This window comes from Salminus brasiliensis, chromosome 2 (genome assembly GCF_030463535.1).
Source record: "Salminus brasiliensis chromosome 2, fSalBra1.hap2, whole genome shotgun sequence".
Classification (NCBI taxonomy): Eukaryota; Metazoa; Chordata; class Actinopteri; order Characiformes; family Bryconidae; genus Salminus; species Salminus brasiliensis.
In genome coordinates this window covers 46653275-46678542 of record NC_132879.1, presented here as the reverse complement: position 1 = coordinate 46678542, position 25268 = coordinate 46653275, and the positions used below count along the sequence as shown (strand labels likewise).

General features: G+C 41.3%; 1 protein-coding gene across 1 annotated transcript; it reads left to right on the top strand.

Annotated features, from left to right (window-relative positions):
• The first annotated feature begins 2262 nt into the window (after positions 1-2262).
• On the top strand, positions 2263-10648 carry avpr1ab (arginine vasopressin receptor 1Ab). Its single transcript, XM_072672952.1, has 2 exons — positions 2263-3467; positions 5786-10648. The coding sequence occupies exons 1-2, from the start codon at positions 2561-2563 to the stop codon at positions 6100-6102; spliced, it is 1224 nt and encodes a 407-aa protein (XP_072529053.1). The 5' UTR covers positions 2263-2560; the 3' UTR covers positions 6103-10648.
• Positions 10649-25268: the final 14620 nt, after the last annotated feature.

Below are 25268 nucleotides of genomic sequence, written 5' to 3'. Positions count from 1 at the left end.
TGGAGGAGTGGGCCAAAATCCCTGCTGCAGTGTGTGCAAACCTTGTCAAGAACTACAGGAAACGTCTCATCTCTGTAATTGCAAACAAAGGTTTCTGTACCAAATATTAAGTTTCTTTTTCTGGTGTATCAAATACTTATTTCCCACAATAAAATGGAAATTAATTATTTAAAAATCATACAATGTATTTTTCTGGATTTTTGTTTTAGATTCCATCACTCACAGTTGAAGAGTACCTATGATAAAAATTACAGTCTTCTACATGCTTTGCAAGTGGGAAAACCTGAAAAATCAGCAGTGTATCAAATACTTGTTCTCCCCACTGTACTATACACTCAAACACGAGTTAGTATTAGTAATTAGTACTGTATTGGGATGTTTCCTAAAATTGGTTCATGTAATGTCTCCTCCTCCTGCCTTCAGAAAGAACTGCAGTGCTCCAGTGTGCATGCTCAAGGTTCCTCCCACCCCTGAATGCATTTACTAGCCTCAGATGAGACTCATGCCTGGATGAACTGGAATTTTGTATCTGTGACTCTATTGCTCTTTGCAAAGTCTCTGTGATTGCTACTCTTAGGCCCCGTCCACAAAACAAACTGTAGAGTTAATGAAAAAAAAAAACAAGCAAATGAATAAATGAATAAAATGTGAATAAATAAATAAATAGAATGAATAAAATCACAGAGATGAAACCACTTGCACGAGCATGCTAGCTTTTATAATGAGACATAACAACACAAAGAAGGTTTAATCCCAAATTGCACACCACTCTCTATGTAGTGTACTAAGCAAAGCATGAAATTATGGATTCTAATAAAAATTTATTCGAAATATTTGTGATAAAATGTTTTTTTACATATATTTATATGTGGAAATCTGAAATTAGTGTGTAGACCTTGTAGTTTTATGACTTCTGTAGTTCGCTATATTGGGAGTGAGGAGGTATTTGAGATTCAGACAGAAACATCCATCAGTTGTGACGTTTTTTCAGTTTTATAAAGCTCCCTTTTTAAAAAACTCTCCATCTTTTGAAAAGCTCAATTGTCAGTGATCAATAGTTTGGACCGTTGTGTGGACGGGAGGCCAAAACACAATGTTTTTTAAAAATATCTGCAATACAAGTGGACGTGGAGTTCTGTCCACATGGAGTCCTGAGACTTCTCTGTATTATCGGTGCCCCTGGGTTTCGACCCTGTGCTCTTGCTTTCTGTTTTGTTGACGTGCCCTCTCTGCTCCTTCCTGCCTGTGTTCTGGCCCCTGCCTGCCTTTAGAACAGGAGCTGTGTCCGAAACTGTGCCCTATTCAGACTGTGTATAAATCTCACTGTCAGTCTTCAGAGAAGCTGCGCGTGAACCTTCAAACCAAACAACACAATGAATTATGGGTGTTCCAGATCGACTGTGGTATATGATGTTCGTACACTACTTATTGCGCTGCTTTGTGGGAATGTTATAGTGCACTGAAAATTCTGCACTATGTATTTGGACACTACTACAAAATGGCACAACCCCAAAGTACTTTTGGACACAGCTTGGGAGTTTTGGAACCCTAATAAAAGCCACTCTGTCCATTAGGCTTGCCTCAACCCCTTCTTTACAATTTTTGCCCAGACTTGTTTAACTTTATGTGTTTTATGTATGGTCATTTGCTTAAGGTTTTTTTCAGGCATGATGTTAAATTGTACTTGTATAGCTTTGATGATACATGTCTTACACACTAATAGAAAATATAACGAGCTTTTATATAAGCAGCTTTTACCATTTTTTTACAATGATCTATGTTTACCTTTAGTTTTCACACGTTTGTAAATGCAATATTAGTGAGACACAACAGGCACCACTATCACCGAATCACCAACACGTGACATGGATGACCACTTGATTTGACTTGAGGAGCAGTCCAGCTATAAAGCTGGTGAAAGCCAAGGTACCAGCATGGAGGACTGCATGTACCGTGGTGCTGAAAGTACTGATGCATGTGCTGATTGTTGTTTCCATGGCTCGACTCTGCGTATTTGCGCAATCACGAGGATTTGGAGACGTTTTGGGGGGCGTCAAAACTTAAGAGTTGGGGGGTCTTTTGGTAGTGATCTTAGCGAAGAAGAATGACATGTGGTGTTTGGGGATTCCAGCACGCACGGCTGACGACTGTTTGTCATGGCAGTTAGGAGAGGGAGGAGGAAGGACGAGGGCGGCACTTTGAGGCTTCCTTTTTAAGCACGAGCTGCTGGGCTGGGTTTACTAGCGCATGTATACACAGTACAGCTCGAGACTGGTCGGAAAGTGCGCGCGTTAAATCAACAGGCGGCAATCTGCGCGCTCCTAGTTACCAAACTGCAATATTGCGCGCTATCGGTGTCCAATCCGCACTTTCTCGAGCGCCAGGGTGCCAGACCTCAGATTGTCGCGCGCGCTCCAGGTTGGGAACCCCCCTCGAGGTATCCAAGGAGGGAATCTCCGGGGTCTTTACGCATGATCGAGGAGCGGAAGCGCGCGCGGCCCCACGGGAGGCTCTCCCGACCTGGACTGGCGCGTGCGTCTTGATTTGCAAGGACAGAGCGATGCGTTCGGCGGGCAGCAACGGCAGCGTGGCGGAGCTCGAGGCTGCGAGCGCGACCAACGGCAGCGGTGACCCGTTCGGGCGCAACGAGGAGGTGGCCAAACTGGAGATCGGTGTGCTTAGCGCGACGTTCCTGGTGGCGGTGGCAGGCAACGCGTGCGTGCTGCTGGCCGTGCGGCGCGCCAACAAGAAGGGCTCGCGCGTGCACCTCTTCATCAAGCACCTGAGCCTGGCTGATCTGGTGGTGGCCTTCTTCCAGGTGCTACCGCAGCTGTGCTGGGAGGTGACCTTCCGCTTCCACGGGCCGGACTTCTTGTGCCGCGTGGTGAAGCACGCGCAGGTGCTGGGCATGTTCGCGTCCGCCTATATGCTCGTGATGATGACCGTGGACCGCTACCTGGCCGTGTGCCACCCGCTCGAGACGCTGCGGCGGCGGCCGGCGCGGCGCGCGCGCGCCACCATCGCGGCTACGTGGCTGTGCAGCGTGGTGCTGAGCGCGCCGCAGTACTTCATCTTCTCGTTGAGCGAAGTGCGCCCCGGATCGGGGGTCTATGACTGCTGGGGCCACTTCATCGAGCCGTGGGGAGTGCGCGCCTACGTGACTTGGATCGCAGCGGGCATCTTCCTCGTGCCCGTGCTAGCGCTCGCGCTCTGCTATGGCCTTATCTGCCGCACCATCTGGAGGAACGTGAGGGGCAAGATGCGGCGGGGAGAGGGGGGAGGGGCGGCGGCGGAGGCGGGGGCTCTGGCGGGGAGGGCGCGGGTCAGTGGCGTGTCCACCATCTCGCGCGCCAAGCTCAGGACAGTCAAGATGACCTTCGTGATAGTGCTCGCCTACGTCGTGTGCTGGGCGCCCTTCTTCGTCGTGCAGATGTGGTCCGTGTGGGACGAGGAGTTCTCCTGGCACGGTAAGCGCCACGCGCGCAACAGATCACCGAAACCGACTACCTGTCTTATCACTGGTTCAATCTCTTAGACCCTGTGTAGAAGCCCACACTTACTCACTCTCATAACTACACTGCTTTCATGATCAACATAAGTCTCATAGTCCCCAAAATAGAGCCCTGTGGTACTCCACGACATATGCTAAACCAAACGGTCAACAAATCATTCAGATTAGTTTCTGCTTTATGATTTTAATAGCTGAATAATGTATAGCCTCGTCCAAGGGGTTACCTGGCCTCAGTGATGACGTTCACAGTCATTTTTGTTTATGCATTAGTTATATTATTAATTAAATAAAATATGTTAGAAGACTCTTATCATTAATCTGTAGTTTTGTAGTTAAAGCATATTTCTGTAGTTTTGTAATTAAAACATATTTCTGTAGTTTTGTAGTTAACCATATTTCTGTAGTTTTGTAATTAAAACATATTTCTGTAGTTTTGTAATTAAAACATATTTATGTAGTTTTGTTGTTGATCATATTTCTGTAGTTTTTGTAGTTTAATCATATTTCTGTAGTTTTGTAGTTAAAGCATATTTGAGAAAACTACTTTGTTAAAAACAAACTAAACTGTAAGACAACAACCCCAAAAAGGGTTGGTAAGAACAGAAAGGTAAAAACAGTCCATGGTTGAACCATTAAAACACAGCCTGTTGTCTTATTAACATAATGCAGTGATGCAGGGTCTGTGTGTTTTGTTATAGTAACCCAGCAATGGGTTCTGGTAATTATGGGTTATGGGTTGTTTTTAATGTGGCATGCAGAGTGCTTACTTCATTTGTGTTGAATTAACTGAGTAAAATTATAATCAGCATAGAGAGGGTGCTTTTTGAATGGAGGTTTAAAAAAGCCCCCAAAAAGATTTTTTTTAGAGATGAAGAAGTGAAAGGGACACAAGGTTAAGAAAGCACTTCAACACATTTAGTCAAAAGCCTTCAGCAGGGAGTCACCGTCATTGGTTTCATTTAGTTTTGTTGTATTAATTATTGTGATGTAAGTCATTTATATGCCTTTTCATTGGTTTAACTGACTTGTCATTGGGTTAATTATTGGGTGATTTAGCTGTATTAAGATTTCATTAATTTCTCAGTGATAAATCTTCATTATTATTATCTTAGGTTTATTATGTTAAGATAAGATTAGCGTAAGTCATTTCTTCCTGTATGGAGTGTTTAATTACGTTCCTAAGCAGTTAGGTAGATTTATATTGCACAGCAGTACAATGAAATTCAGCCTCCACATTCAACCCATCTGTGGCACTGAACACACACTAGTGAGCAATTGCAGCACAAACACACCTGGAGTGGTGGACCTCCACTTCAGCGCCCAGATTTCAAATGTGGGTTAGGTGCCTTGCTTTTTCTTCAGACATAAATGTTGAGGCCCACTTTTAAGGTTTCTTCTTTCATCTCTGAGGGAGTTTTTCCTTGTTGATTTTTCCAGTTCATTTAAAGTATTTATTTGAGTTGAATAATATCAAATTGAAGTAAAGTTTTGTTTAAGGGTTAACCTGATTTACAGTGTATAAACGTAAAAAGTTTAAAATTACAAAAATGCTTTGAAAGTAGGTAACTTGTTTTCCTAAAAATGTAAACAACGTAACTTTAAATAAATAAATAATTATGTCACTTTTATGTCAGTTTTTTATTATTTAACTTGATAAGAGCTTTGTAATGTAGTATCAACATTTAGATTTTTTTATTTTATTTTATTATTTAAACAAAATCTTTTAGCAAGTGTTCACATCACATGGAAAATATTTCAGGTTATATTTTATATGAATGTAATGGTCATTTCTGTAAAGCTAAATGTAACTAAACTAGACACACTGTCAGTGTTAATTACTGGGGACTGTGCTGTACATGTGTATGTCATACGAAGAATATTTGCGCATGAGATCTGTAAATCTGGTGCATTAAGTGCTCAAAGGCATGTTCTGTCCACACTAGTAATGTGAACTTGGTACTGTGTGTACATGCTGTGCAATTCCTTTAGGAAATCTTACATCAAGCGTATCTAAAAAGTTCATTTATTCAATCAATTTGCTAAATTAAATTAGGATTGAGTCATCCTCTTGTAGAGAAATCCATCTTGGCAGTGCTGTACCCCAGATGGAGTTGCTTAATGTCAGGACATTCATAATTGTAGCCATATTAATATAACCCCCCCCCCCTTTAATGGCAAATCAACAGGGTGGGTTTATTGTTCATCTTCCGTTTGTGTTCACCCTCTCCACTCACTCTCCTCACATCTCTAACCCCCCACATTTCCTTCCTCCAGACTCGGAGAACACAGCAGTGACCCTTTCAGCTCTGCTGGCCAGTCTCAACAGCTGCTGCAACCCCTGGATCTACATGCTGTTCAGTGGACACCTCCTGCACGACTTCCTGCGCTGCCTCCCGTGCTGGCGAGCCGACCGCTCTGGCTCAGATGGCAGTGTGCGGAGAACCACCGTAGTGGGCAAACTCCCTGCTGCCCGGACCACCACCAGCGCCTCTGACTCATGGAGAGAGCCATGCAACTCTCGCAAGTCCAGCCAGTCAGTAGTGCTGGACTACCCTCGCAGAGCCAGCCACATCATCCCACTTGAGTCCTAGACGCAGCCATGTTTACGCCAACTTACTTTTGAGCAAGGACATTGTTCGTTGTGGTTGTCTAGGTGACAGCAACACTTTAAGGTCAATAGAGTAGGGTCACTGGCCTAGGTAAGGTCACTTTTGGGCCTTGATGGTACTGTTTGTAATTGCCTGGTAATACTTTCGGGCCACGGCAGTGTTGATTGTGGGCCATAATCATGTGGACTGTGGTTGCCTAGGTAACAGTAAGACTTTTGGGTCAACGACAGGGTCAACTATGATTTTCAAGGCAACAACAACCCTTTTCAACCAAGTTTGGGCCATGATCATGCTGACTGCTCCCAACTATGGTTGTATCTGCAAAAACAAAGCTTTGGGACCAATTTTGGGGCAATCGGCATGCTGACTGTAGGCGTCATGGTAACAGTAACACTGTTGATTGTGATTGCCTAGGAATACTATTGGCCCATGATTGTGTTGACTGTGGTTGCCTAGGCTACAGCAACACTTTTGGGCAAATATCAGTGTTAACATTTGTTGTCTAGGCAACAACAACCTTTTTGGACCAATGTTGGGCTGTGATCACGTTAGCTGCAGTTGTCATGGCAACAGAAACACTTCTGGACCACAACAACAGTGTTGAAAGTGGTTTCCTGCCCAGCAAACACAGTTACGTTGTGACACAGTTGTGACAAACTGTTGTTTTGGTGCCCACAACGTTCTCTGCTAGGTGCTTTCTACACTGTCACAACACCCAAACCGAATTCCTATGAAAGTCGTGACGTCATCTCAAAACATTCCAGGAAACTTTCCATGGAATTTTGTCAAGTTGCCAATAGGTGGTCAGTCATAAAACCAGATGTGAATGTTACTTAATAATGAGTTTGCTAGTATGGACCATGCCCAGGGAGGCTGGAACAGAGAGGCAAACTCAGAGGATATTTGTGCTGGAGTTCAGGGTGGCTTCGAGGTAGCTGTGTGAAGCGGAAGTCCCCACCGTAGCCGAGGTCAGCATTGGAGAAAAAGGGTATAGAATACAGGAAGGTAGGTGCGAAGCTGTTCGCAGCTCATGAAGGTGAAGTGGGAGTGGGTATATTTAGGGCTAAGGAAGAGGAGGAGGAGTTTCAGGGCATGGCCCATTTCCCAAAATTTAGCTAGTTATATTATAACTTCATGTTTTAACAACCTTTTTGAGGCATGTTGTAGCAACGTCGTAAGTTTGCTGGGTAGGTCACAACAACATTTCAGGCCACTTTTAAGCCACAACAGTGTTAGTGGTTGCCTTGCTAACAATGTTACTGTGCAACAGTGTAATGGCCATTTTGGGCCACAGCAGTATTGACTGTCATTGCCCACAGCCAAAGTAAAGGCCCTTACACACTGAACGCAGTTTCTTCATGCACATTTTCAGCCTGTAGGAAAGGTATTTAAATCACATGTAAATTTATGAAGCTTTCCATACCAAACACGGTTCGTCAGAAGATGGAAATACAACATTATTATTAATATTATTCCCCCTCTGCTCCAATTTTGCGAATTTTCATGGCAACATAAGCTCTCTTCACCAATCACAGCTCTTTTTCGTGACTTTTACTGACAACTAGAACTCTATTGAACTCCCTGTGTATCCACCTCACTTATGGAGCCGCGTCTCCAACATCTGTTCAAACTTAGTTAACGTGCATCCGAGCTGCGTGAAATTTAACCAGAGATAATCTACGAAAGAACTCTTCCAAAAAGCAACACGCAGAGTTTACTCTGTGAGGGCGCTTCTCAAAGCACTCCTTGTCCCCTATGTATTGCACTCTGTAGGTTGTGGAACAGCAGAAGCTCCACCCAAACACTACATGATCTGTCTAATCTAAAGTCATTTAAATAGCAATCAGTTACACAACTCTCCATTCAACATGCCGTCACTGTTTTTATGTTGTTGTTTTTTTTAAAGTAGTGCATTGTGCACAGAGTACAGTGATTTGAGATGGTGCCAATAGTCTGAGACTATTTCATTGTGAAGGTGAAATTCGTAGCTGTTTTTAGAGATGCTGCTCCACAGTAATGTGAATTAAAAGCTTGTTTCACAGTTGATTCAGTTCTCCTGAACACTTCCTGACAGCTTGCAGAAAATCCCACAAAAATTGCGCCACGTCCGGGGTGAATAGTTTGAGGTGAAAAATCACATGCAAATAATTTGCATTTTTGTAAGCTTTTTTCGTGTCAGGATCAGTGTGTAACAGCCTAAACAATGGCATAGGCCTAAATATTGTTGCAGTCTGGTATGCCTGTGCATTGGTCTAGTAAACTAAATAAACTTGCCTACAGTTGGTTTTAAGAAAGAGTAACTACATAAAAGAGTTCAGACTGTGCTCCATTCAGGGCCGGATTCACAGAAGTGTCCTAAGAAAGAAATTAGATGGGCTTAAAAAAGTTAAGATCAACTGATATTATTCAAAAATCTTCTTAAGAATTTTCAGATTTTTTTCTTAACTTTTCACCTAAAAAAGATTCTAAGATTAATTGGTATTCTCAATACATTTATTCTTAAATATTTTCTTAACCTTGGGACAGCCTCATACTAGTAGTGTTCAGAAAAAGTTTGGAAAATAAGCCTCTAAAATTATCAGTTTTAATAGTTGAAATGAATAGTCTAATATAACAGGATTAAAAGTGGAGCTAGTGTCCACTTAGTTTGATTCTGTTGTTCCTACATTTTGCTCTCTATCCACTGCATGGGTTTAACCGAATATATAGATAGAAACGCATGATTTATGATAAACAGTGAAATACAGCATAAAAACTGTTACAGTTGACCTAAATAAGAAAACAACGAAGAGTGTCTTAAGAAGATCTTAAGCAAATAGTTAAGACTTAAAAGAATATTTAAGAACTTTTTAAGATTTTTGGAAGAACTGCCTTTAAGATTATTTTGTGTGTGTGTGTTCTTTTTTTTTCTTTTTTTTTTAGGAAAGCTTTTGTGATTTCAGCCCCAGATTTTTTATCCACTGGCCATTTGAGTAAATTTGAAAGCTACATTAGGTTGCCTTTGGAATATTTAAGTTACAAGCAAAGTTCATGAGGTGCTTCTCATCTAAAAAGAGACAGGTCAATAGAAAAAAAGAAAACAGATAAAAGAAGTTTAATGAATGTAAAGGATATTTTTTGTGAGTAATATGAATGATGGAGAAAGCAAAGAGAATACCATAAATTTCCAGCATGGCCAGTACCCAAGATGGGCATCCTTTCTCAGAAGCCAGCTTGGCTTGGCTTGTTGGCACAGGTGGATCAGAGACCTAAAGTATATGCTTTTCTTCTCCAGTTTCAATGAGTTTACATGCTGTAAGCATCTGTGGATAAATACACTGCTGCTAAGCAAGCATTACCCTACTAGGGCAAAAAAAGAGTATATTGATTATAGTGATGAGATGCATCCGAATGCTTAAGGGTTTCATTGATCTTGATTCTCTGTAGGTTACTTCTGTATAACAGTGTATTTTTAGAATAGTAATTTTCAGTTTACACACTTACACTTTAAATAAAGATGCTTCACAAGGTTCGTTGAGTGATGCTGTAGAAGAACCACTTTTGGTTTCATGAAGAAACTTACTTGTAATAGAGATGTGAAGAACCTTTTAAAATTGCTGTAAACATGGTTACCAATTTAAAGGTTTTACATTGTTACATTTTCAGGGCCTGTGACTGACAGGGGCCCTGAAAACAGATTAATTGAGTATTTTGGCAGGGCCCAAAATCCCTGGCAGCACCCTTGCACACACACACTTGTCTATTACAAACATGGCTCTTTATGGAACCCAAAGTGATTGATCTGTGGCATCACTCCCTTTGTAGCATCTTTATTTTTAAGACTGTCGAGAAGTACTTCAGATGCACTCAATAAGTAACTTTCCACAAAAACATTGCCATTGAAGTCAAGGTAGAACGACAGCCTCAGAACCTCTCAAAATTCAATAGTTGTTATAGTCGTTAGTCAACAGCATGGCTAAAACGACAAAGTCATTCATCATGAGTGACCCATTGCTACTGTGCTCCCATCTGCTAAAAGGGACTTGCCTTAAATTTTCTCGGTGTGTTAGCAGATCAATATTGACGTTGCACTTTCTTCATAGCTGCATGTCCGTGACTCCTGTGCTAGTTCTCACGTTTCATGGCTGGACATGCATCTCGTATCCTCTAGTGTGTAATTAAGCTTTTTTTTTCTCAGGCCAACATTAGTCTTAGTTGTTTACAACCATGACAGGAAGCTCTTTCATTGTGTTTGGGAGCAAGAGCGTGTTTTTAATACATGTAAGTACATGAGTACGTGTTTATGTGTGAGAGAGCGAGAACGTATGCGTGCGTGTGTGATCACTAAGCTCATGGTTTGTTTACCACTCCGCAGAACGAGAATGCTTTGTCTGCCTAAAGCCTAAATCTGGCCCGTGTTGACTGAATGTTCCAAACATTTGGCTAAGCTGTGCTGACTGATATACTCAGCAAGCTGGAGCCTCCTGGTACATTGATCATATCTGCTGTAAATAAAGGTGATTTAAATAAAGACATTGTGTAAATTCAACCAGAGTTGTTGCTGTTCAGTCTTGTTTGCTCACGCTACTAAACAATGTAGCTTTTTCAGATACACCCACCAAAAACACAGATCAGCCATTGACGTGAAGCAAAGTGAAGTGAATAATGTTGATTGGTTTGTTGACAAGCGGCAAATTGCGATGGCTAGATGACTAGATCAGAGCATCCCCAACAGGGCAGGTCTTGTGGGTGTTCCCAGAATGCTATATTTCGTATCTACCAAACGTGGCCCATGGAAAGACAACCGGGGAACCAGCAACAGATGTCATGTGTGCCCAAGGCTTCTACACCTTAATACAGCCTTAATGAGCCTAGGCAGCCAATCCCACAGAAGAGCTCTCGTAGCACAAACTGCTGAAAAAGGTAATGCTGGTTGGTCTCATGGAGTACATGCCTTTACAGGTCAGTGCTGTTTTGGGTGGCATGAGAGGGACCTACATAATATTAGACAGAAGGTGCACTTTGCAGATTTATTGACAGAGTAATGGACTGTTGCCCATCTTTTGCTGCTCAATTTATCAGCCACCTTCTGCTCTACCTATCAGTGGAAAAGGATTACTATAAGACCTCCACTGACCAGATATCGTTTGCGACGTAGACATAGTCTTAGCACAGCATTGACACTGACAGTAGCATGTACAGCTTGCATGAGAAAAGTCTACTATCCAAAGATATCCAGCCATCAGTGGTCCTCTGATCAGAGACTGACCACTAAAGAAGGGCTCAAAGTTGTACCGACATAGTAGGTGTGTCTATTAAATTGGCAAACACAGTGTTTACGATCCCCAGCAAAAATGTTGTGTCTCAGCACAACATGCACTATCATGCCATGACCATTTTGGTATCACTGCTGGGTTGAGAATGGTGCACCACCCAAATAATAAAGTAATATCTGCTCAGATGGTCCTTTGGCAGTCATTATCCAATGATGGTTAACAGTTAGTTAACAGTTAGTTTGTAACTGTAAACCTAAAAAGTGCTTAGCTTCTCTTTTCCATTTGTATTGTTTATTTAACAGTCAAGCATCAATACAACAGTCCAACAGCCCCTAACAGTGTCAACCAAGAGTCTAGACTGCACCAGTTCACCTTGGTGGTGTACCGTGTCCAGACTGGTTTTACATTAATTTACAGAAAAATACAAGACTCCAACCAACTCTGACAGTTATTTTTTTTAGGATTTGTGTCTAATTAAACAGAAAGGACTTTTAATGGTAGTTTTATTAAGCATTATTAAGCATTAAGCAACGTGTGTCACTGAGTTTTGAGTAATCACCATCACAATGTCAACTAAGCAGAGACTGGTGCCTCATAGAGCCGCTTTCTCCCATTAATCACTACGATATCACTGACATGAAAAATTTAAGCTGCTATGCTGATGCCTGGCAATATGCCGTCTTGTGTGGCTGCCCATGTTGTTCATGCACTATATGGACAAAAGTACTGGGACAGCGGTTCATTCATTGTTTCTTCAATTAATCAATGAAAAGGGTTTATTCTAATTTCTTTGGAGTAGCTGGTTCTACTATCAAGGGAACGCATTCCACTAGATTTTGGAGCATGGCTGTGAGACTTTGACTGCATTCAGCGACAAGAGCGTAAGTGAGGTCTGTATGTTGACTGATCACTACTCCATCTCACCCCCAACTCCCCAACTCATCCCAAAAGTATGGATGGAGTACCATCAATCCAGAGAACACAGTTCCACTGCTCCACAGCTCAATGCTGGGGGTCTTTATACCCCTCTACCCCATCCTCGTCATTGGGCATGGTGACAGTAGGTTTGTGTTTTTACCTGCTCCAGACACTCCTATTCTATTGGCAGTACTTCTTTACAGAGACTTGAAAAGCTGTGTGTGTAGTTGCACATCTGTGTCAACAATGGGTGCAACTTATAGTAGCCGAATGCATTCATTAGAAGGGGTGTCTATAGACATTGGGCATATGGTGCATATATAGGTGCATAATCTATGCCATTAAAATGTTAGAATTTGGCCATGAAGCACTTATAATTCATTTGGAGCATTAGTTCATCATCCAGAGATGTAAAAAAATGCTATATTATAACAATATATATTTAATTAAACCACAGCCACAATAATCCGCAACCTGGGCTATAGGAAGCAAAATGTATATAAGTAGGTGTGTCCAGTGTTGACACAATACATAACAGAAGGATATATATATATAATTTATTTATGTATTTATTTATTTATTTAGGTGATTGTATGGCCACCCTGAGAGACCCAGTGAGAGTGTGGACATTCCTAATTTGTCATGGCTGTGCTATGGCCCTGGATATGGAGGTGGAGGGGACTGCAGCCCTGCTCTGGGTCATGTAATAAAATGCTGGAACACAGCACTGCTGTGCTGGACAGATATGCTCTGAGCCACGGGTATTAGACACAGCGACTCCCCACTGCTTAGCCGCACAGCATAACTCATAACTCCCACCCAGAGGCTCAGAGCAGTCTGAATGCACAATAGCATGAAAGGCACAGAACAAAACCTAAAGCAACATTTTGACTTAACTGTAGAGATGCTGGAATGGAAGGGTCATTCAGCTGTAACTCAACAGTGTACTACTGAATAATACTGTTTTGCACTCACTGCACTGCACTGCGGCTTATTCCTCCCACTCCTCGCAGCTGTCTGAACTGATCCTGAAATGGAAACATAGACATAATAAGATTCTGACTAATATGAATATTTGTCATTGACACTGAAACGGATCTGAATCAGTAATACAATTCCATTCAGATAAAATTCCAGTAATCAGCAATAGCATTTATAACCATAAAAGATTCAACAGCAGCGCCGGGGACAGAGTGTCTCTAGATTTCTTAGGGATTTTGTTGGCATATGAAAATCAGTCTTAATCAGTCTCAGTGACTTATTTGCTGTGTCTGATGTCACTGAAGCTCTATTTTGTAGGTACTGTCAGCAGTGAGCAGTGCAGTGAAAGTACATTATATGTCCAAACATTTGTGAACACCCCTTCTAATGAATGCATTCAGCTACTTTAAGTTGCTAACCCATATGTGCAAATACACACACAGCTTGTCTGGTCCCTGTGGAGAAGTATTGCCAGTAGAATAGGAGCAGATGAGCCCAATTACACCATGCCTAATACCTGACATAGTGTAATGCCTGGCATAGGGGTATATAACCCCCAGCATTGAGCTGTGGATCAGTTGAACTCTGGAATGATGATGCTTTTGGGATGAGAACTTAATGGACCGACATCAATTGAGAAACAGTGAGGATTCCTCAGGTTAAGATTAGGTTAAGATTAGGTTTAGGTGTAGATTAAGGTATAGGTTAAGGTTATGTTTAAGTGAAGGTCACAGTGTAGGGTAAAATTAGAGTATGGTTAGGTTTAGGTGCAGATTAAGGTTTGGCTAATGTAAGATTTAGGTGTTGATTAAGGTGTAAATTAAAGTTAGGTTTAGGTGTAGATTAAGGTGAAGATTAAGGTTAAGTTAAGACTAGGTTTAGGTGTAGATAAAGGGGTAGGTTAAGATCAGGTATAGGTGTAGATGAAGGAAATCTAATTTACATTTTTGTAGTTTTTCCTTGGTTGGACTGGGTTTGATGAGTCGATTCTTAGTTTTGAGTCAATTCTCTGTTGTGAGTCGACTCTAAGAGAAGTTGCCTATAGTCGTTTCTTTGCCTCTAGAGGTCGCCTTTCCTCTGAGCGTACCAATGAGTCGTTTTGCAAGATGGTAACGAGCGACCAATGTGGGCATTTTCACAAGGAGAACGGGCTGCCCTATTACGTGTCATTGGAGCATCAAAAGGATGCTCCACAAGGGTCCTTTAATGTCTTAGCTGTATGTGTGGATTGGACTATTCTGCTCTACTTGCAATTCCTTTTAGACCTGCCAAATTAACAGCAGATATGAATGTAAGAGTGCATATGAGAATCTCTGGTGTGCTGCTGTGCTCTGTGTTCCTCCATCGTTCTCTCCCTAAGCTCTCTCTAATGGTGTACAGGGGATGCTGCTGAGTGGGGATTGGGGGGCCATGCTGATTCCTGGAGCTGGTGTGAGGGAATGGCTCATTACAGTTCCAGTTGGCTGCTTTGAGGCTCCTTTTCCTTCTGATCACTTCCACCTGCTAGTCCAAGAAATGGATGTAGTGGAGTAGCATGGCCTGTTCTTAATGTGTTCATTTCATTTAAATGCCAGTTGTGGTTTTCTCAAGCTTAATTTTCCAAGGATGTGGTGTTTGGGCTTGTAAAGTACTTTTCCATCAAGATACATAGGGGATGTAGACTAGTTTCTGTTGGGGGCTTTCGCTTATGTCAGTGTTAGAGAATTAGATTATCTTTCCGTATCTCTGTTTCTTACTTTTTCTGCCTTATAACACTGGACCACCCAGGATGTTGCTTCATGGTTCATGGTAAAGTCTGGACCTTCCTATGTTTAAAATAAAGGTATTTCCCTGTGTGATTGGTCTGGTGGATTGGATGTCGCAAGTTTAGGGAGACATTTTGTTACGTTTGCCTTGATGAGCCAGAACAGAGCTCCTTTCACTTGACGAGCAGGCCGTTAGACCGCTGTGAAATTTGAGATCTACACTGCATCAGTAACACAGTTCTGAGTAACTTTCTTGGACACAGATAGGTTTGACATGATTTGACAGCTCTAAAGTGATGCAACTCTCTAACCACCAGCTTATCAAGAGACAGGAGGTCAGTTTGAATCCTATCAACACAGCAAACCTCCATGATCAGGAGTCCTCGAAGGGGGCATAGCCACATGTGGTTTGAGACACACTGAACTAAGCTATAAAGGGTTACTAAAATAAACTGGAAAACCTTTATACAAGTTATCTACATAACTCTGCAATGTGAACATTTTTGAGTAGGTCCACAGGTTTGACTTAATCACAAGTTTATGCAACATTTAAGGTTAATGAAAGAAAAAACCCACAATGGTCACAAAAACAACTTGAATCTGACAAAAGTAATAGTAAATAAAAATGCTATAAAAAAAGTAAACACTGCTTCAGTGCTTCAACAGAATTATTATTATAAAAAAATAAACTCATGAAACAGGCCTGGAGAGAAATGATGGTACCCATAACTTAATATTTTGAGGCAATCACTGCAATCAAAAGATTCCTGTAACTGTCAATGAGACTTCTGCACCTCTCAGCAGGTATTTTGGCCCACTCCTCATGAGCAAACTGCTCCAGTTGTCTCAGGTTTAAAGGGTGCCTTTTCCAGACGGCATGTTTCAGCTCCTTCTAAATATGCTCAATAGGATTTAGGTCAGGGCTCATAGAAGGCCACTTCAGAATAGTCCAATGTTTTCCTCTTAGCCATTCTTGTGTGTTTTTAGTTGTGTGTTCTGGGTCATTACCCATGACCTGCAACTAAGACCAAGCTTTTCTGACACTGGGCAGCACATTTCTCTCTAGAATACCTTGATAGTCTTGAGATTTCATTGTACCCTGCACAGATTCAAGACACCTTGTGCCAGATGCAGCAAAGCAGCCCCAGAACATAACAGAGCATCCTCCATGTTTCACAGTAGGGACAGTGTTCTTTTCTTGATATGCTTAATTTTCCATCTGTGAGCATAGAGCTGATGTGCCTTGGCAAAAGGTTCCATTTTTGTCTTATCTGTTCATAGGACATTCTCCCAGAAGTTTTGGGCTTGTCAACATGTAGTTTGACAAATTCCAGTCTGTCTGTTTTCAACAATGGTGTCCTCCTTGGTCGTCTCTCATGAAGTCCACTTTGGCTCAAACAAGGACAGATGGTGCGATCTGACACTGATGTTCCTTGAGCTTGAAGTTCACCTTTAATCTCTTTAGAAGTTTTTCTGGGCTCTTTTGTTACCATTCATATTATCCGTCTCTTTGATTTGTCATAAACTTTCCTCCTGTGGCCACACCCATGGAGGTTGGCTACAGTCCCATGGATCTTAAATTTCTGAATAATATGTGCAACTGTAGTCACAGGAACATCAAGCTGCTTGGAGATGATCTTATAACCTTTACATTTAACATGCTTGTCTATAACTTTCTTTCTATTCTCCTGATACAACTCTTTCCTTTGCTTCCTCTAGTCCATGTTGAGTGTGGTCCACACCATGTCACCAAACAGCACAGTGACTACCTGTAGCCCTATATATAGGCCCAATGACTGACATGATTGTAGACACCTGTGATGCTAATTAGTGAACACCTTGATTTAACATGACCTTTCATGCCTGTTTATTTTTTTAAATAATTCTGTTGAAGCATGGTTCAAAATCAATGTCGGATTTTCGGAATATGGAATTTTTATTTATTATTACTTTTTACCATTGTGGGTTTTTCTTTCATTAACCGAGGGGTACGAACAATTTTATCCATGTGTGTATTTATTTGGAAAACAAGCAGTAACAATTCACCAGTGGTTTCGCTCCATAGCTCACAAACTGTATCTGTGAAAGGCCACATCATTCACACCATGCAGAGATAGTGAATTTAGCTTAAGGCATTACACCTTAAACTAAACATAAACCCATTAACAGAAATCATCAGTGAAATCTGTGAAATTTAATGTAATTACTTTTTAACCCTTTAGCAAGTGAGTTCGGGCTGTCTGTGGCATCCTGCACATCCTTAATTCTTCTTACACGAGCAGTGGGGAGTTCTAAAATTTTATCCATTAACTCAGAAGCCTAGTTGTGTGTCATCTGTAGAACCAATTGTGGAGAATGAACAGGCGTAAACTGTGCAGACATGTTCAGGTCTTTTTTGCAGGTTTTAATACAGTAGTTACACATCATGACTTCAAATCATATATTTACTGAATCTGGCTGATATAAAAAATGTGTTAGATATCATTTTAAAGACATAAACAATGTGACGAGTTTGCAGTGCATTTATCTCACAGCATAGTAAGTTCCACCTTAAAACAGCACCACAGTTACATTCTGGTACCTGTAGCTTCTGCGCCATTTAAGGTGGAACAGAAAATTCCAGTAAATATCTACAGAATGATTTAAGGCTCGCTGGTGCAGCCGGGTTTGCTTACGGTGTCATAAATGAACTTGTTCTGAATTTAAAGGCAGAAATCTTGTACTGATGTGATGAGATGGTTAAATAATCAGAAGCAGGTCTGACAAAGTGGAACATGTCCGTTTTTTTTCTCAGCAAATAACGAGCAAAACACACCAAGTTTTTGATCATTAAGGTTAAATGAGGACACAAAGCTTAAATGAGCGCAGAGTTTAGACGAGCAAGTGTGTGGCTCTTTACACAAATTGCACACAGATGTCATTGTGTTTAAGCAGTATATAATAGATGCGCTTTCTGGTGAAGGTAGATGAACAAGTGGAATTAAAGGCTAGAAGCTGAACATTCTACGCCGAATATTACTAACTCACAAGTCGGACTGTACCAACCAGAGACCAGCCACGGCAAATCCCCTGACAAAATCAACAAGCAAAATGAAAATTAATCTAAGCATTTTAGTCCTGTCCATATAGGCATATCGGTGATTCGACAAGTAGATTTTGCTTATTATTAAAAAAAAGTTTTATTTCAGATTTATATCCATTTTCTCCCATATTTGGATTGTCATTTACCCAACCAATACATATTCTTCCCCTATCACATGCAATGCTCCCAACACTAGGAGGGTGAAGACTGACACACATCTTATCCAAAATGTGCACAGCCAGCCAGTGCCTCCCCTTCCATGCAACATCACCGGGCAACCAACGCGTTCTGAGGAAAGCTCTGATGCCCCAGCCAACACTGCCCTGGAGTGATGTGAGGAGAAAGTGCCATCCACCCACCCTGCAGAAAGCAAGGCCAATGGTGCTCTCTCTGGGCCCTGGCTGCCGATGGCTAGCAGCATGCTCGGCTTTTGAACCAGCAATCCTCCGGTTATAGTAACAGCGTCTTACTACTCTGGAACACTTCATGATAAAATAATGATCATAAGATCATATGACTCTCATATGACTCTTTTAATTAGACCTCCCCTTATAAACTTATCCAAGTTGATTAAGGCTAAAACGAAACAATATGGATCGCATGGGCTTGCAGACTTGGTGTTAGTCAGTCACTGTACAGTCTTTTTCTTTATCTTGGTTTCAAACAATCACAGACCTACAAATATTTTACCAATGAACAAGTAATTATATCTCAGATACAGTATGACGACACATCTGGACACAAGTGGTTCATTCCTGGGTTATACTATGTCTGAGTTTCAAGAGTTAGCTTTTTGTAACCCAGAGAACCGTTCTAACAAAGTTCTGTTGTGATTCCATCCATCTGTTTAAGGCTCAGAGAGGTTTAAGGCTCCGAGCCTTCTCATCTCCAGCAGGGGTTTAAAGACTTCTCCACAGCTTTCCCTTATCTGCTTAAAATGAAACGGGGCGTTAGCGTCCGCTCTGCCCCGATCCGAATCTTATCAACCAGTAATGGCCAGCTCAGCTGGGATCCAAGCATTATGTTCACGTAATGGTTTGGACATCTACAGATCTAAACACCACTGGCAAGAACTAGCAGCTCTTGTAACCCAATTGGCAGGTAATGTCCGGCTTATGTTTTGAGTCATGTGCTTGCCAATGGGAAATGTTCGTCATCTCCATCATGGCAGTGCAGATCTAATAACGGCAAGGGCCATGTGGTATTCAAAAGATTTTAAAAAGTATATCAAAGTGCCAGCTGGGTTAAACAGAAGTAGAGTTATACAAATTATTTACTGGCTTCACAGGCAAACACAACTGCAGAAAAGCTGTGAAGTGCACCTTAACGTGCACTTTAGAGGTAAAGGTTGCAATTTATGGGCTTCCAATACTCGTTAGTATTTCCAAATAAGTACCTTCACACTTAATCTTGAAATCCGTATGTTTGAAAAAAACTATCAACAGTGTTTCTGATAGGCTTTGCTAAACTACTATAAAATGCATATGCATCAAAGTTGTGCAGCTGTATTATTTGGTGAAAGTTCAGACAGGATAATTTTCGGCCAACAGACAGCATTAGGGGAATCGGATCGGTGGCAAAAAACCCTGATTGAGACATCCCTAGAAAAAAGCAATCCTCTGATATCTTAGATCGGATTAAGGCCTAGAAATTTGCTTAAGAAAATGATGAAGAGAGCTGGATTTATTGTAGTAATCAGATTTTCAGTACATGTATATGCTTTATATGATTTCCATAGCAAACCGGGTGGGACAGGTGGGATGGTTGAGATGCGATTAATATGAGATCGGTCACATGTTCTTGTAATGCTCAACATGCCGTCGGTTTATGGATAAAGACCCGGCCTTCAACAAATGGAACCAATTAGCTTGATGGTTACTCTGTGAGGGGAGGAGGGTGGCACTAATAGGCCAAAAAAAGAAAATGATCTTTTATGCATAATTGAGCTGACAGTTACAAACTTTCAAACTATAAACTATACTCTACAAACTATATTCAAATGTTTTTTGGCAGATTTTATCAGAGATTTATCATAACAGAGTTTTGAGTACTTTCTTTCTTCATTCATAAAGAGCTGTGACTGGTCTTTTGTGTCTGGAAATAACTGCCCGGCAGCATAGCAAAAATGGCCACCGACTGAACAGACTATAAGCACTCTGGTTGTGTGTTGAGGTACCTGTTCAAAAACATACTCCAATCACCAACTTCACTGGCTTAAGATTTGGCTGAGCCAAGTATTCATATCTCTTTAAACAAAATGAGCCTACAACCCCAAACCCCTACAAACATTTGCTTTAGGCTGATGACCCCAGTTCTCTTTATTCTTTTCCTTATAAAGAAAACGTATTCTAAAAATTGACTGACTACAGTGAAGCTGGAATTAGTTCCCAGAGCCGAGATTGGGGCAGTTTTAACGCATGGTTCTGCATGATTATCTTGGCAGTAGTGGCCTGAAATAAATTAATAAATGATAATTCTGTGATTTAACTGGTCTAAAGAATGTGACGTGGCACATATTCAATAGGAATTCATGTTTAAACTTAATAAACCCTAACTTGGAGAAGCAGTTATGGGCCTAACTTCATTTCCATGGTCATGATTGAGAAATGCTCCATACAAGCTGATACCAGAGGGTGCAGAAAATCGGAGATATCATCATTATTTGGGTAGACCCCTGAACCAAAATCAGAATTTAGACAAAGCCCATTAAAAAAATCCAGGGTCTGTCTCCTCAATTCACTTTCAGAACTCTCTAAGACCAATGTACATTTCATTTCAGACACCTATGGGCATGATGGTAGAAAAGTCCTTCCAGTCGAGTCTAAACAGGATGGGAGCAGAAAATATTCATCCCTTTATCACTCCCACACACTGTAAACCATACTCAGAGCCATCTAAACCCATAAGAAAATATTTGAATTTGGTCTGCAACAATATTACACTAATTACGTAGCAGTGCAGATAATGATGACACAGACATTAAATTACCTGATTATATAATTAATTGATGGAAGTAATATGAATACGTATCTGGTTATTGTGATTTAACTGAAGTACTTGCCTTTAAAGCAGTTCGGTAAAGCATCATCACAGAGTGTCATAAGACACTTATTAGGATGGCCTCCGGTCTGTAAACACTTTAAACCTCTAATTACCCGGCTCAGGAGGTTGTAGGTGCACACATGCTGTGCCTTTTTTTGTATTTTCATTCCATAAGTGTCTCTGGGTGTCTGTTGTCCATACGTGTAGACCTACCTTGGAGACAAAACAAGAATGTGTGGATTGAAAGACTCATGAGATCTTCAGTAGTGTTGAGGTATGAAAACAGGAGCCTAAATGACAGGAACAGGAAGTACATTAGCACAGGGAGGAAGTGGAAAAGTGGGAGAGTTTAAAAAGGAAACACTTTCAACTCAGAGCAATGGCCAAGATGCTTCCTCTGTGACTGGGATGTAATAGTCTGTTATTTATGGTCCTGGCCATGACAACAAATAACTGACCCTTACAGCCATACATTAAAGGCATCTCCTGCTATTTCTTTTATAAGTGTTTATTTTATAGGAATAAAGACAAATAAACAAGACATCCAGTATTGTGAAATCTAGACATAAGTGATGTCCAGATTCATCAGGTCTGGCAGTAATCATGTCTGTGTGTGGCTAGAGAAATCACAGGTGCGCTACAGACTGAAAACAACCTAGGCAGACGTCAGCAGTCAGACGTTCATTGCTATCTTGGCAATAAATCGTCAACACAGGCGTGTGCCCAACGCACGAACACCCCTGTTCTGCACCATTGGAATAGCAATCCGCCATTAGCAGCATGTCAAGCTATAGTGTTGCTTTAAATGTGACTAATATGCAACAATAGAATAAATTGGGAAGGGGACAAATACTTTTTCACAGTGCTGTATATATAGGAGCATATTTCGTGTGACTGTATCTAAAGCTTTTGCCTGTCTACAAATCCACATTTGCTGTATGTCAAAAACAATCTCCTATGGCCCAGCAACACACAGGGCGGGCTAACACGCTGCTAACATGAGTGCCTTGGAAGTGCGCAAACCAGAGCAGTTTCCTGTTTCTGGTCTAAAATGTGATCTGAGCTCTGCTCAAACAAATATACAATGAAGCGGTATCCCCGTGACCCACTTGTCCTTATATTGGAACCACCAGTTTTAGAATTAGCCCAATAGTTGCATCAGGTGTGTGTTAGAAAGCAGGATCTGAATGTAAATGTGCCGAGCTCACTCATCTACCACAACGTCATGTTGATCCAGTTCCAGAAAGAAGAAGTCTACACCTTTAGAAGCAGCAGGAAGAACCTTCTAGCCAAAATGGGTCTACATAATGGAAAGTTAATTGATTTAATAGGTTAGTATTGTTAACATTCAACCTGTTCGCTTCCTTTCTTGGACCACTTTTGTTAATTATTGACCACTGACACAAGACCTGCCTGATGTTCTGACCCAGTTGTCTAGCTATCACAATTTAGTTATTGGGAACAGATGCCACAGTAGATAAAGATAATCAATGTTTTTCCACTTCACCTGTAAGTGGTGCTAATGTTCTGGCTGATTGGGGTATACGCAGAGCTTGATTTGAGAGGGGATGCGTTGTTGTAAGACAGAGGATCTAAAACAGATGATTATAGAGTTTGTGAGCATGGAGCAATGTGTGGAACTGAATCATCTGACCTGCGGCAGGTAGAATTTCTTCAGTCGCTTCAGGAGGAGCATCCTCTGCTGTGCTCGCTTGAATATGGAGACTGTGTTTTCCTCCCACCTCAGGTCTCTGGAAATTATGGTGCGCAGGGACTTCAGTGACCCCACATAGGAAACCACAGAGCCATGGTTGGTGAGGGGGTGGGACGCATTTGAAGTCCACCATCATTACTACAGTCTTTACATGATCAGCCTCAGGTGGGTACTGCTGCAATCAGATGCCCAACTTCCTTTCTATAAAACTCACTGTTGGATATGAGGCCTCCCACAGTGGTGGAATCTATAAACTTCAGGATCTTCACAGATTGTTCTTTGGAGATGCAGTCATTGGTGTAGAGACTGACGAGCAAGTGGGAGAGCACACAGGAAGGTTACTGCTACATTAATTTCATCTCAGATTTTCTGTGTCATTGCCAGCAAGTTGCTGCTGGGAATCTAATAAGACCAATCCTAGAAAAGAGGCCGAGCGAGGAAGGAGGCAAATTACAGTTGCCATGTGCTTTGGGATCTGCCATTAAATTTTAAACACCACTGTTCATCTTCACAGTGGTCTTTAAATCAGTGCATACACCACACAGAACAGATTAGAATCTGGACAAAAGTATTGGGACACCTGCTCATTGCTTGTTTCTTCTGAAATCGAGGGTATTAAAAAGAGATTTACCTGCTTTTACCTCTACTTTCTACTAGATTTTGGAGCATTACTGTGAGAATTTGATTGAGGTGTTAGTGAAGTCAAGATATTGGATGATTATCACCCCACTCCATCCCCAACTCATCCCAAAAGTATTAGACCGAGCACCATCCATCATTCCAGAGAACATAAGTCCACTGCTCCACAGCTCAATGCTGGGGGGCTTCATACCCCAATCGCCCACACCTGGCATTAGGCATGGTGCCATAGGTTTGTGTTTATCTGCTGCAGAGTCCTATTCTGTTGAAAATACTTCTCTACAGGGACTAAACAAGCTGTGTGTGTGCATTTGCACATCTGCCTCAGCAATGGGTGCAACTTAAAGTAGATGAATAAATGTATTCAATCTCATGTCCACAAAAAAAAACAATGCTGTGGCCTAATGAAACAAATCCTCTGTTAAATTGAGTATACTATTACTGCCAGAGCTAAACCTTCTCTTTCCCTTCGCCAAAATGGATCCTTAATCTCCAAAGTAAAAAGGTAAAAAGACTGTAAAAAGCAAATGTATTTATTTTATGAAGTATTTTGAATGAATATTGTGGCGGTGAGGAGGCCGGAGTGAGCCATAGGCACCCTACACTGCCCTAATGCCATTCACCTGCGGCCGTGCAGGCTAACGAGCCAGGTGAATGGCATAAAAGGGATACTGGACACTGGGATAGCACAGACTGAGCTGCCAAAATGCTGACTAAATATACACGTGTGTAGAGACTGTTACAGCCTCGTTTGGGCTGTTCTGTTTGTCTGAGTTTTTGTTTGGGTGTGGTGGAGGGTACAGAATGAAGGTATGGGTGTCACTTGTCACCTTTCCCCAGGGGACATTTCACAATATATTGACCCCCAAACACCTGACCGAAACAAGCAGCTTAGTCCAGCATGAATTCCATGTTTATCTAAAGTGGTCTAAATTAGTTTATGCTGGGCTGGTGCTGGTCTGGTTTGCTGGTGTATGCTGGTTTTTCTAGTAGGGCGGTGTTCTTTTTTAGATTATAGCACTAAAATATCACACAGAAATATGCCTGGATTCAGTAGCGATTTTCTTAGAGTTTATTTTTATTCGAGCTGAGATAATAAATAATTTATTTTGCTGGAAGGCAGAATTTAAACTGAATAGTGATATCTTTTCTTTATTCTATATTCTTTTTTTGTTCTTCCATTACAACACACCAGGGAAGGCAAGCTCAAATCGGGGTCAAAGTAAAGTAAAAAGCTGAAAAGAAAAGTAGAAAGAAACTGAAGACAATGAACCAAAAAAAAAAAAAAAAAAAGAACCAAGCCCAGCTCCTACCTAAGCCCATCTGTCAACCACTGGAACTTCCTGATGAATGTAACCCAAACCTCATGTGAAGCACTGCTCTTTTGCACATGCACATCAGCATGAACTGTTCAGACCAATGACTGTAAAAAGCATAGAAGCCATGGTTCCATTCCTATTCTGTTCTATAGAAATGAGGCCAAAACCACTGCACCCAGAATCTGCACAGTAGAGAACAGAGGTGGAGGCGGACATGCCAACTCAGTAATGTGGTAGAAATCAGAACGGTTTCTTAACTGTGTGCTAAAACATTTGCTGTGCACTTGAATGAAAGAAGAAAAATAATTATTATTTTCAATATTGTTGTCACTTGCATCAACAACCATCGTTCTTAAATATAGAGAGCATCAGGATATACACATTTTAAACATTAATATAAGCTACATCATGATCTCTACTGGGTCTACTGATTTTGTCTGTCCAGAGCTTAAA

Excerpts from the sequence above, each read along its gene's own strand:
- avpr1ab (XM_072672952.1), top strand. The coding sequence starts at position 2,561 with ATGCGTTCGGCGGGCAGCAACGGCAGCGTGGCGGAGCTCGAGGCTGCG. Across the intron at positions 3,468-5,785 it reads CGAGGAGTTCTCCTGGCACG|ACTCGGAGAACACAGCAGTG; the intron begins GTAAGCGCCACG and ends TCCTTCCTCCAG.